Genomic DNA, 12,500 nt, shown 5'->3' on the forward strand with positions numbered 1-12,500 from the left:
TCAGTTTCCTTCATGATTGCCAGTCATGAATGTAACTCAATTGATTTTGAAATAAAAAAATGGCTTAAAAAGCTGAATTTTCATGCTGTATTTCACCCTTGACCTTTCCCTCCTCATGTAACCATGTGTCCAAAACTAAATCTCTGTTACTTCTTCTTAATTATTTTCCATAATAAATTATGATAAAAGTGAATCAAAAACATGTTTTTGATTCTAAAACCTGTTACTAACCTAGTCTATATAGTCTAATCCACATAATCAGAAAATAGATTAATATCTATAGTAAAGCATAGCCATGCAGATCGTAATTTTGCAATATGTACTACAATATCAACCTAATATTATCTTTGCTATTTCAGCCATCCTGTGGGGCATTAGTAGACAGATATGTAGAATGTGAAAGGAGCATCGTCTTCATGGATATGATACTACAAGATATAACAGTTTATAGACACATCCTCTTCAATGCAGATAATTTTGTAAGTTGACACAGAGAAATTGTTTTGGTCAATCGTAGTACATAGAATGATTGTCTTGAATTTCTTTATGAGATATAGTTGAGCCTTATTTAACATTTGCAGTCATGAAATCTTGTACAACATAAGTTTATAATTAAGTATACTGTATTCACAAGATAAGATACACTGTGTTACTGGACAGTAATGACTAGCCTTTTATAGAAGAAGAGTACGGAGAAGGGGATAGGTATTAGACTAATAAAATCCATTAAATTATTAAATATATATATGTATAATTGGAAAGCCCTTATACATTTCTATAGTTTTCAGTCTTTGTATTTTACTGTATCTATGGTAGATCTCAGTAAAAGCATAATGTTACCGATACTAACAATTCCAGTACCAATCGCAAAACATTGGAATGTAATTTTTTTTCATTTCAAATATTCTTTTTAAGGCTTCTCAGTTCTACATAAAGCTGGCTGTATCATTAATGCTGAGTGAAGGATATGTTCGTTGGAATAACCTTGCCCAGAATCTTGGAGCTGGAAATGGAATTATGAACAATGAGGTTTATATGTATATCATGTGCTTCATGGCATTTGTGGGTAAGGATTGTTTTCATTGTAAAGGTTGTAATGTTCATACATTTGATATAGTGTAACCAAACATTATCAGTTTTAAGGCCCTGTCAGACGAGCGGTTTTTGCCCGCTGGCGGTCAGGCCGCCTTTTCCATGTCACACGGGCGGGTCGGCCGCTACTAAACCGCTGCGGTTTACTAGCGGCCAACCCGCCTGTGTGACATGGTAAAGGCGGCTGCTGCTTCAGTTCAAGACTTGCCGTTGCAGCGAAAGGTTGTGTTAAAAAAATGAGCTTAAAAAGTTCACACAGTTCTTCCCAAGCTTTACTTTTTTCACATTTGTTTGAATAAGATTTCGAGCTCACATCCCAAATGGTAGGACGCAGCTCTATTTCGCATATAAACTTTTCAGTATCGAACATAGTTGCTCACAACACAGCCACTTCTTCCCTCTCCTGTGGTTCAGCCAGCACTGGCGGCTGCAGCGGGTAAACCTCTCGTCTGACATAGCCAGGCGGGCTGGCCGCGGCGGTTTCAAGTGGGGAAATGCGTCTCACCCGCCGCGGTCAGGCAGGTAGACCGCCCGTGTGACATCAGCCAGCGTTTTACATAGGAATCAATATAAACTCTTTCAAAAGCGGTTCCGCGGCGGCTGACCCGCTCGTCTGACAGGGCTCTTAATGGCATTATTTATAAGGCAATATAAAGTGAAAAAATAAGAAAAGCAGTTATCTTAACAGTTGTGATCAAAAACAATTTCTATCCCACAGAACTTGGGATGTTTGGTTTAGTAATTTTGGGATACTCCTGTTTGAAGCATTCATGTCCGTAAGTTTTGACTACTTTCTTGCCAAAACTTTCAGCCTAAATATTTTCCATAATGTTCATGTTATTATTGAATTTGCACTAACAGTAGTTTGTATCATCATTGACAATTTTAATTATTTCTTCAAATCATTATATTCAGGCTCCTGGCCTCTCCACTAATTGTGCATGGTATATTGAAGGATTTATAATAAAAATATAAGAAAATACAATTTAAGTTCTCAGATACATATGCATGAATTAAGATATAGACAAAACACAACTATAATACACATGTATTATAATAGATTAAACAAAATAGCTAAAATTTGGTTAACCAGTAATGGCCTTACAGGAAAAAGTTGCCAGTCTTCAATGCTGTTCTTCTTGGTCAGTGTGGGCGACTGGCAAACTTAGCAGCCATCATCTGGTATCCAGGGTCCAGCATAACATTTCAAGTGTTAATGCTTGTTTTTGTGTTTGTGTCATCTGTGCAGAGCACTAGAGGTAAATATTTATTAGTATTCATGTACAGAGATTAGAATGATGATATAGAATTTATTGATAATAATTAACTATGAAACCTTATAACATTTTCTTTTCTGTTTCCAGCTGCATTATGCTTAGGGAAGATAGAAAGTTTCCTTCTTGTGACAGTGGCATTTTCCAGCAGTATGATTTCATGTCACAAATTACAACCGATTTTACTTGACAGCTATCATTCTTATGTTCGAAGCCATATGTACACTAAACAGCAGTTTGTATCATAAGCCTTTGTAAATAGAATTATTTTGTTGAATAAAATATTGTATTTAGAAGAAAAAAAAAATTAATAACAATTCTTTTCCTATATATGTTAACTTCTGATTAAGTGACATGCATAGGTTACTTTACTAGATGAATGGCAAAGTTTCTACAGTACTGTAAGCCAAAGATATATTTTTATACTGTAATAAGAATAAATTGTAAAAAATTGTTGAGTGTATAATGAATCCTTTTAGTTTGTACTGGTAATGAAGCAAGAAGGAAAAAGTACATCATTGTAAAGAGTAGAAGCAAATACAAAAATGCTGGAAAGATAATAATTAAGGGAGAAAAGTTAGGAACTCAATCTTGTCATGTGTGTAGTGAGACAGCATTCCTCTATTTGAGATAAAGCAAAAGTCAAAGGAAAGCTGGATGTCACACATGAAATTTCATTTTGTTGATTTCAGTGTTCTATAAATAAATATGGCTCTTACATAATAGCTTTAGAAATTGATATTGAATTTACTTCTTTTCTTTGTTTCATGGTTTTAATGATAAGAACAAGTTTATCTTTGGTTGACCTTCATTTGAAATTGACCGTCAAATTGTTAATATTTGTTGTTACTCAGTTGTTAAAGTAAAATGTTCAGATGTTTATTAGTTTTGACATGAAAGCCTCAAAATTAATCATGTGAATTTTCAAGATTCTCAAGTAGATCCACTTTTTAAAATAATATCTCAAATGTGTATGACAAAAATACCAAGAATTTATATAATACATTTTTATAGAAAAAAAATACCACACTGTACAAAGATGGTATGTAACAAAGTTATGATAAATTTGAACACAATACAGCCAGTCTCGCTGCTCTTTATAACTATACCCTACCATCACTGAAACTGACATCATTGCAATGATGGTCTGTTTGCATTTATTGTCACAGAACTGAGGGTGGAAAGTTTGGGATAATCTGACAGATGCTTGACAGATGCTCTTTTAACAGATTTTGAATATATACAATTAAACTGATAAATAAATTAGCTGATCATCATGCTTAGATACCATTCAAAATTAATTGCTAAAGACTTTTATTTATATAATTATAAAAACAATGGTGATTCATCAGAATATGCACATTTTGTTAAGAAAATTAACTGAATCTCTAGACTTGAGTTTACCATTTCATAAAAAAACACTATAATTTCATTTAATAAATACATCAGTATATTTGTAAGTAAAACAAGAATATATTTTTAAAAAGTATAAAACAAAACATTTTGTATGGTTGTTGTTTTTATGGGGGTTTTTTAGAAAGACATTATTCTGATATACTACTGAATACTTGTTAATGTATCACCTCATGGCTCATTGATTTGAAATCACTGACTGATTTACTTAAATTAGATAATTTCAAGACAGCTGTGACTTATCTCTTGTGTACATTTCTAGTTTCTGTATCATCAATGTAATTCACAAATAAAAATCAATTACTGTAGGATGCACACTCTAGATAATATAAAAAATATATAAAATTTGTTGTACTTGATGTGGCACTATATATCCATATTAAAGTTTGCCTTTTTAAACCTTCAAATAGTTAAACCGTCACATAGTAGGTTAATTAACTTTTTATCTTCTTGATAATATGTTTGTTTGTTTGTTTTTTAACACAAATGGCTGATTTTTCATCATATTATCAATGCTTTCCATGAGCCCATCATCCTATTAATAATAAGACTTCTAATTAACCCATTGTCAATGGGGATGTTTTGGCTTCAAACAGTCGAAACAACAGGACATTTCAAATACATAAGCCTAACGCCTCGGGCTATTCACCCACACTAGCCATGGCCAAGTGCTACACGTCCAATCACCAGGCACGCCAGTCATGAGGATAACCATGACAAAATATCTCATCCCCAGTGGCTGGTCCTGCCACCACTCAATGCGATATCTTGTCACCCTGTGTTAATGGGTTAACCCATTCACACCAGGACCTATATTTGCATAATCCTGCTCCCGCCAGACAGATAACAAGTGCATGCAGTGACCATTTACATTATTTTAACAAGTGAATAAAAATGTGTCTATACAAATGGAAGTTCTATGATTATGTACATACGTAACATGATAAGACATCAACCGGCAGGAGCGAAATATTCACGTCACTGATCACGCCAATGGGTTAACCTTTAAGGAAATCTATAACATCCTACAGTAATACTGAGCAAACACTGACATTCTATGATCTCACTTCTTCCCTTTACCTCTACCTCTTCCACTCCCTCCTCTACTGCTGGCTAACCCCTTGCCTTTTCCTTTGCCAGCATCTGCTGCCTTCTTTTCTCCACTCTTCTTGACCTGTACATGAAAGTAGAAAATTTTCTTAGCATCTACTGAAAGAAAATAACAAGGTAAACTAGATCTTCCAATTAGTTTCACATATCAAATAGTATGCTAGATCACTGCAATAAGTAATTATCAATATTTTACTTTCAACTTACAAAAAATAATTACCTTAATCATGGCATCTCCAGCTATATCATCATTGTCCTCTTCTTCCTCCATTTCTTCCTCATCATACAAGTCCTCTCCTCCTTTGCTTCCCTTCTTCTTGGATATGTGTACAGCCGCATATGGGCTTGGCTGGCTTTCCTTGTTATAGAGGCGTGTGAAGGCAGCCTTGACCTGGAAATATTAGATGAAGATTCAATCATTTGACTTTTTAATTTGCAATGAAGTGTCAATGAGCCATCATGCTTTAGTTTCATTGTCAATAAAAAAAATATTGTGTTGGGAAATGATGGGCATGCTACTAACCTTGCTATCGACCTGACTCATGGGATCCTTGCTTCCTGGCCACTGACTAAGTTCTTGCAAGGACTCCAGGTCCTCTCGCAAGAGATCATAGGCAGTCATAGATTTTACAGCATCCTGTACACCTTCTGGCCCATGTTGAATCAAGGGACTGATCACAGCATTTCTCAGATGCCCACAATAGTCCACTCCAACATCCAATTTTGTACCAGATATCCTGTGGTAATCATTGGTAATTAAAGATTAATTAAATTCTCAAGATACATTGATCTTTTGTTATTTAAAATTGCAATAATTTACAGCTATTTTTCTCTGTATTTTGTTCCTTTTACAGTAATCTTACATACGAACGTTCCCTAATGAACTATGAAGAGAAAACCATGCCATACTTAAGTCTCATGTGCATTTGGAGTTCTTGCATGAGACGGTCAAATTTGTTGCGACGACTGTTGTTGCCCAGCCATCGTGGGAACTCAATCTGTCCAGCTAAATGCCCAGCCATGTATTCCCCTGGCAAAACACTGCTGAACATTGCCTGGAAACGGAGAAGTTAAACTTAATAATTGCCGTAAGTTACTTTCTTTTATGGCTGTTATTAATATCTTCCCTCATAGACAAACATTTGCATTGGTAAATGCAAATCTGGGAAGTCCATTTCTGAAATGAATTACTTTTATCTCACACACACACACACACACACACACTCACACTCACACTCACACTCACACTCACACTCACACTCACACTCACACTCACACTCACACTCACACTCACACTCACACTCACACTCACACACACTCACACTCACACTCACACTCACACTCACACTCACACACACACACACACACACACACACACACACACACACACACACACACACACACACACACACACACTCACACTCATACACACACACTCACACTCACACACACACTCACACACCCACACCCACACACACACACACACCCACACACACACACACACACACACACACACACACACACACACACACACACACACACACACACACACACACACACACACACACACACACTCACACACACTCACAAACACACACACTCACAAACACACACACTCACAAACACACACACTCACAAACACACACACTCACAAACACACACACTCACAAACACACACACTCACAAACACACACACTCACTGAATGAATGACTCTGTCTTACCTGAGTAGGAAGGAGAGACCATGCATTTTTAGACCTAATGGCTTTCTCAACTAAGTCTCCATCTGCTAGACTGCTTGCAGTTTTAGATATTTGTTCTAAAGTGATGCGTCGATTGCCCCTTTTAGAAGAGAATAATTTTAGTGAAACCTTTATCACTATACCATTACTAATCATAAAAATACATGCATATTTCTACAACTATATTCATTATTTTTTGCTGTGATTATCTTCCATCAAATCATGGGTATCACATCCTTTACAAACAATGTTATCTAAAACACAAAATGTCATCATACTTGGCAATATGTGGAACAGCTTTTGGATAATTTTCTTGAACAAAAAGGGGTGCAATGGAATAATCATGGAAGAACAGGTCAGACTTATCATAGAGGCTCATTGTTTTGTGGTCAGACTCAGAGAATACTTTCTTACACACATCCCATGGACCCTGTAGAGGAAACAAACCAATTAAAACAACAAAATTCAATTAAAATATGCAGTAACTTTCACATATCACAACTCTTTTCTGTCTACCTTATCCAATACTTTCATAATGAGAAAAATTGAAAGATTACAAGCACAAACCAAACAACACACAAAAATTACCATTTTAAAATCTTTCTTGGCTTTTTCTGCTTCTCTCTTCATATCATCAACCTGCAGATTTTTGTCATTTGCTGACCACATTGAAAGATGGTGAAGGATCTGCCTTATGTCCTGATTTGATCCTATGATTATCTGATCAAGGGCATCTGGCTTAATCTTGATACCTTCACGGAAGCATATAGACATCATTGGCCCCTGAAACCACAACATATATACTATGATGGTTGATAATTCTTCTTGTGATAATCCTAACACCAACCACAACCACAACCAAAATAATAATTCAACTGTTATTCCGTTGAATTCCATTACTATACTGTTTAGTTAGCACAAGTTTTCTAATTGTACAATACATAGCAACTTAACCCATTGGTCGCGGTATTAAAAAAAGGTCTGTGCAGTAGGATGGCTATTTTACATGTCTGGCAAGATGCCATCCGTGTCTATGACCGACTCTGCCTTTGCAACAAATCATGCCATCCGCTGCTAATGGGTTAATAATAATATTATTAAGTTCATCCAAATCAAAGCAATCCTTTATGATCCTACACACTTGGATAGTGTCAAAGCATGAAAAAAAAGTTGCATATCATAAATACACCCATCAATTGGTTATTCTTAACCCAATCCTGACGGGCCCAGCGAGAACTGGCAACCCAACACGCCGGGCATAAGTAATATTGCCTCGGGGACGTCACACTGGTGTGTCGCCCTGTTGTCAGGCACAACGGTGTGTCACAAAGGTGTGATACACCGTCGGCATTGGGTTAACCTGTTAACGACAGGTGACTAGATATCACGTCTAGTGGTTTTTGGGCCACACGCCGGGGACGTGTTATTTTGTCCAGCCCGACGCATTGCGCGGTCACTCACAGCCAGTGCAGTCGAGAATCCTGACACGTTAGGCTTATGCATTCGAAAGTTCTGGCATTTCGGTCATTTTAAGCCAAAACAGCCCCGTCAGGAACAGGTTAATAACTTGTGTATCAGGTCCTAGTTGTTTGTGTTTTAGCATAAATAGAGTGTTGAGGCCAAAAAACATGGAAGAAATCATTAGGGTTGATAATCTTTCTATATTTCTTGCCTTACCAGTCATTTCTAGGCTTTCATACCTTTACTTTTTCAGAATAGTGGCTCCATGAATGTGTAATTTCTGCAAATTAAGTGTTTCATAACCTAAGAAATAGATTTCCAGTAAAAATAGATATCTTTCAGGTAAAATTTCATTAAAATTAATTAAAAATCAACATTTTTACTGTTGGCCCTCCACATATGGGTCAGTCACATTACAGGAACCTCCATATTTTTAAATTTCCCCTTATCATTCAACTCTATGGGTATTCATTCATACAGTAAAGATATAAGAACATGCTTACCCTTATTTGTTCCACCCTTGGTTTGTAGAATCTGAGGTCAAAGCAATGGTTGGCTAAAGAACGAATTTTTGGGTGATTCCTGTCGTTACACATTGTTATGATTGGTATTTTGGATTTCTTTATGAGAGTGATTAGCTCCTGAACTCCACCTCGGTCTTCGTTACCAGACATTCCATCTACTTCATCCATCACCAAGGCATGTTTGGTACTAATACTGCTCTGGTCATTACCTGTGAATTTTTTTTTAATAAGTATATAACCATATCATATCATACATAGATCAAATCAATCTAGTTATAATTGGAAAATTCACATCTATTATCTTGTCTGTGCTCAAGCCAGTTACTTTTCAAACTTTTTTCTATCTTTAAACCACTCATGACAGAGCAAAAATATTCCTAATTTAGATCCCAAGAGATTTTTCTAAGCATCAGGCTGTGCTGAACCTCTCAGAGCAACTTCACTCACCCTACTGCAAGGAGTCACAACAAAGTTTTTTATTTTTAAATATCTCAGACGAAGTCAAGAAAAATATGTTTATATAATTCAACACAAGTGTTTATACAATTGTAACAATGAACTATGAGTATATACTGTAAAAAATCACAACATGATAGGACATCTTCTGTCATGTTCACGTAATATCACATCATATTCCTATGACATGATGTTACATCATCTGTCGTAAATGGTTAAAACTTAAAGAGGCTTCCATTACTTTGTTGCCCTAACCATGGCACGTCAAGCAAATAAGAGAAGGAAACAAATTAATCCAGGAGTAGATTTGTTGGCTTGGCCCCAGGTGGGCCCTATTGTCAGACTGCAGCACTCCTGACAGGTTTTATATCACAATGAATGTGAGGCACATTACTTGTCACAGCTTTTCTTAATCCCATTCATTCAGAAGTGGCAATGCTGGAGCCTTTTTTGTATTTTTTTGATGGCTTACCAAATCGTAAGAGTATGTTGGCCACCTGACAGGGTTTGTCAATGTTGTCATAGACTGAAATTGTAGTACAGACTCCAGATTGACAGATTGTTTTTTAAACTCAATGTGATACAATTATTCTAATTTTATGGGAAGACAGACAAATTTATTTTTTTCATATTTGTTTACAAACATGAAAAAGTACTAAAAAAAAAAAAAATCCCTATAAAAAAAAAAACACATGTAGTGATAGGGAGGAGGCAGGTGACCTTTGCTTATGACTGCAAGTGTCACAACTCTAATGCAGTCACTCTAACACTGGACCCCCTTTCTCTTCCCATTTTGCCTGCATACCCAGCACATCCAGCACTTTAGACCAGGAAGTAGGCATCAATCATCATTTTCAATATGTTCTATCAGCAATACTATCACCCCCCCAAATAGGTTGGACTAGTTTCCCTTATGTAATCAATAATATAAGCAGAAAAAACAGTTGTTCTTACTGTCTTTTCTGGAACAAGGTACATATTACACTATTATCTAATCAACATATCATTATTGAAATATACTTACTTTTAGTAAAACCAGCCAAAGTTTTATTTGAAAGAAGTTCAGAAACAACTTGATCCAAAGTGCGCTTGGAACGAGCATCTGATGCATTGAGCTCAATAAAATCAAAACCTGCTTCCCTGCAGACCATGTGTGCTGTTGTTGTCTTACCTATGAAAACGAAAGACAATAATTTAACTCTGTATAATGGAAGTAATTTGAACCTACAAGTTGTCTATATCATTATTCTGTAAGCAAATACAAGGTCATATTCTGATACTTAACTAAGAACCTACTCACCAACTCCTGGGGGCCCTGACAAAAGGGCAGCCTTGAAGAATGCACCATTATCATCTTTAGCCCAAGGACCTGTAAAAGAAAATTGCTGATTAAAGAAAGCAGTGCTGTAAATCCAATTGCAAATGAGTTGGTAAAACAAAATGTAAAATAAAACATCACTATTTTTCTATACAGGAATGGTTCCAATGAGCATAGTTCTCTTCCAAAAAACAATCTCCAGGTACATTAATAATAACCTACTTGGTCTTTGTAGTTTCTTGCCTCCAAACTGGTTTTTATGCCAATTTTGTAGCCAAAGGAGTAACTTCTTCACATTGGACTTTTCTGACTGTTGTCCAATGATGTTCTTGATATTGGCAGGCTTGTATTTGTCCACCCACATAAGCGTCTCACCAGATTTTCTACTCAGCTCTTGGGAAGATAATGGCTGAGTCTTTGGGGATGAGTTAGTGGATGATGGACTGCCACTTGCCTAATGGTGGTAGTAAATTAATATGAATAGAGTTAATTCCTTGTATATAACTGAACTTATGTAGTAAGAAAATATCTAGAGTAGTAACAATAAATATTAAGCTGAATATCATATTTTCTTTTAAAAAAGTGGACTACTGAAAATATCACTGAACCACAGGTTCTTTCCAATACAATTAACTCTGCAAATACTGTTTAGATCATATTTATAAAAACATGATGTTAAAAGGTTTAATTATACTTACATATCATGTGGCCTTACATATCAATTTACTTCTAGGCAATTTACATAATCAATTTCAATCATGATGTTAGCAATAATCAATACCTAATTTCTTGCAAACAACTGGGAACTTATAAATTCAATTGCATTTCTGGCAACTGATTACAGTGCACACTTATACACTATAATAAAAAAGACAAATTCTAACCTCTGAATTTATGTCTGTGAAGTTAATAAATAAAACATATTGGAAAGCTATGTAAAACAGAACTGAAAAACAGTAAAAATAAATGTACTTTTGATCCAGGGGTGTGCTGAGAGAGTGAACTTGATGGACTGGGGGTTTTAGATGCACTTGCTCCAAAACTGGACACTGGACTCTTTGACACTGGACTACTCGCCAGGGATTTCCCAAGTGGACTTTCTTTACTTTCTTTTGCAAATGCTTTCAGCTTGCTGGGGGTTTCTTTCACTGAAAGAGATGGCTTCAGTCAAAAAGAAATATATCAAAGCAAGCTGGTTTTGAATTTGGATGGACCATTTTTTTAGATGTATAAAAAGGTTGAATTAATCATGAAGCACCTTACCTTTCTTAGGAGTTTCCTCTCTAGACCCTTTTCCTTTTCTTGTACGAATAAGGTCTAATAATCCATCTTCATCCAGACGTTTTGTGCCTAATTGTTCTGCCTAAGTAAAAAAATATATATAAATTAAAAAAACATTTTGATTTTAGAATAGCAGAGTGACAAGTAAATATTTTAAATGCAACCTGACAAGTGCACTATCTAAAATAAATTCTAAGAAACAATAAGTTATAAAGAACTTTTAAATACATCTATAAATAAACTTGAACATAAAGGTAATGCAAAACACAAATTCAATATCTGGCAACTGTGCAGTTCATAATCAAAACTGAAATATAGTATCATAAACTGAGCTCTCATTTAGAGTACATTATGAAATAATTTTTCTGGTAATATTAATTACTGTTGATTATTATTTTTTTAACTTCAAATTTAAACAAAATTCATAAGTAATGGTAAACCCTACCTTTTTTATCTTACTTTCCCCAGCTTCATTTCCCAGGACAAGATAGGATGTATTGCGGCTAACAGACGTTGTGACCTTCCCACCATATTTCTTAATCAACTCTGAGGCTTCTTCTCTATCCAGACTTTCATATACACCACTAAGCACAAACACAAGGCCTTGCAAACAATCTGGCTCCCCCTGCAACAAAAATACATTTTCATTAAAAGGATATACTTTTGAAGGTGTTCACATGAAAAACAACCAAGTGTATGTATAAAAACTAAGTAGTAAATGATTTTTCGTTTTAACCTAATAACGAGGGTGGTTTGGCTCCAACTGGTTAAAACGCCGGGGTATTTCAAACACATAAGTTAAGGCCTTTAGCTGCAGCTGACCACTGTGAG

At 35.6% G+C, this 12,500-nt stretch overlaps 2 protein-coding genes across 2 annotated transcripts in view; one reads left to right on the forward strand and one right to left on the reverse strand.

The window, feature by feature from the left end:
• Window positions 1–359: 359 nt before the first annotated feature.
• Arv1 (ACAT-related protein required for viability 1) lies at window positions 360–2,819 on the forward strand (the record flags this gene model as incomplete). Its single annotated transcript, XM_043030307.2, is given in 5 exon segments — window positions 360–479; window positions 916–1,066; window positions 1,811–1,868; window positions 2,200–2,351; window positions 2,457–2,819. Coding segments are annotated over 5 exon segments (639 nt in total), but the record flags the coding sequence as incomplete, so codon positions are not given.
• A 539-nt stretch (window positions 2,820–3,358) lies between these two features.
• Gnf1 (germ line transcription factor 1) overlaps window positions 3,359–12,500 on the reverse strand; it is a 17,316-nt gene continuing 8,174 nt past the window's right edge. The window contains exons 8-21 of the mRNA XM_043030306.2: window positions 12,115–12,294; window positions 11,652–11,751; window positions 11,361–11,536; window positions 10,611–10,842; window positions 10,371–10,439; window positions 10,095–10,241; window positions 8,594–8,823; window positions 7,218–7,412; window positions 6,908–7,059; window positions 6,612–6,729; window positions 5,799–5,944; window positions 5,413–5,626; window positions 5,110–5,280; window positions 3,359–4,953 (exon numbers count right to left, since the gene is read on the reverse strand). Coding sequence (XP_042886240.2) covers window positions 4,843–4,953; window positions 5,110–5,280; window positions 5,413–5,626; window positions 5,799–5,944; window positions 6,612–6,729; window positions 6,908–7,059; window positions 7,218–7,412; window positions 8,594–8,823; window positions 10,095–10,241; window positions 10,371–10,439; window positions 10,611–10,842; window positions 11,361–11,536; window positions 11,652–11,751; window positions 12,115–12,294 — 2,241 coding nt within the window. The 3' untranslated portion in view covers window positions 3,359–4,842. The remainder of the gene's footprint in view (window positions 4,954–5,109; window positions 5,281–5,412; window positions 5,627–5,798; window positions 5,945–6,611; window positions 6,730–6,907; window positions 7,060–7,217; window positions 7,413–8,593; window positions 8,824–10,094; window positions 10,242–10,370; window positions 10,440–10,610; window positions 10,843–11,360; window positions 11,537–11,651; window positions 11,752–12,114; window positions 12,295–12,500) is intronic.

This window comes from Penaeus japonicus, unplaced genomic scaffold, assembly GCF_977035675.1.
Source record: "Penaeus japonicus unplaced genomic scaffold, GWHDUDI00000001_assembly GWHDUDI00000005, whole genome shotgun sequence".
In the NCBI taxonomy this organism is placed as follows: Eukaryota; Metazoa; Arthropoda; class Malacostraca; order Decapoda; family Penaeidae; genus Penaeus; species Penaeus japonicus.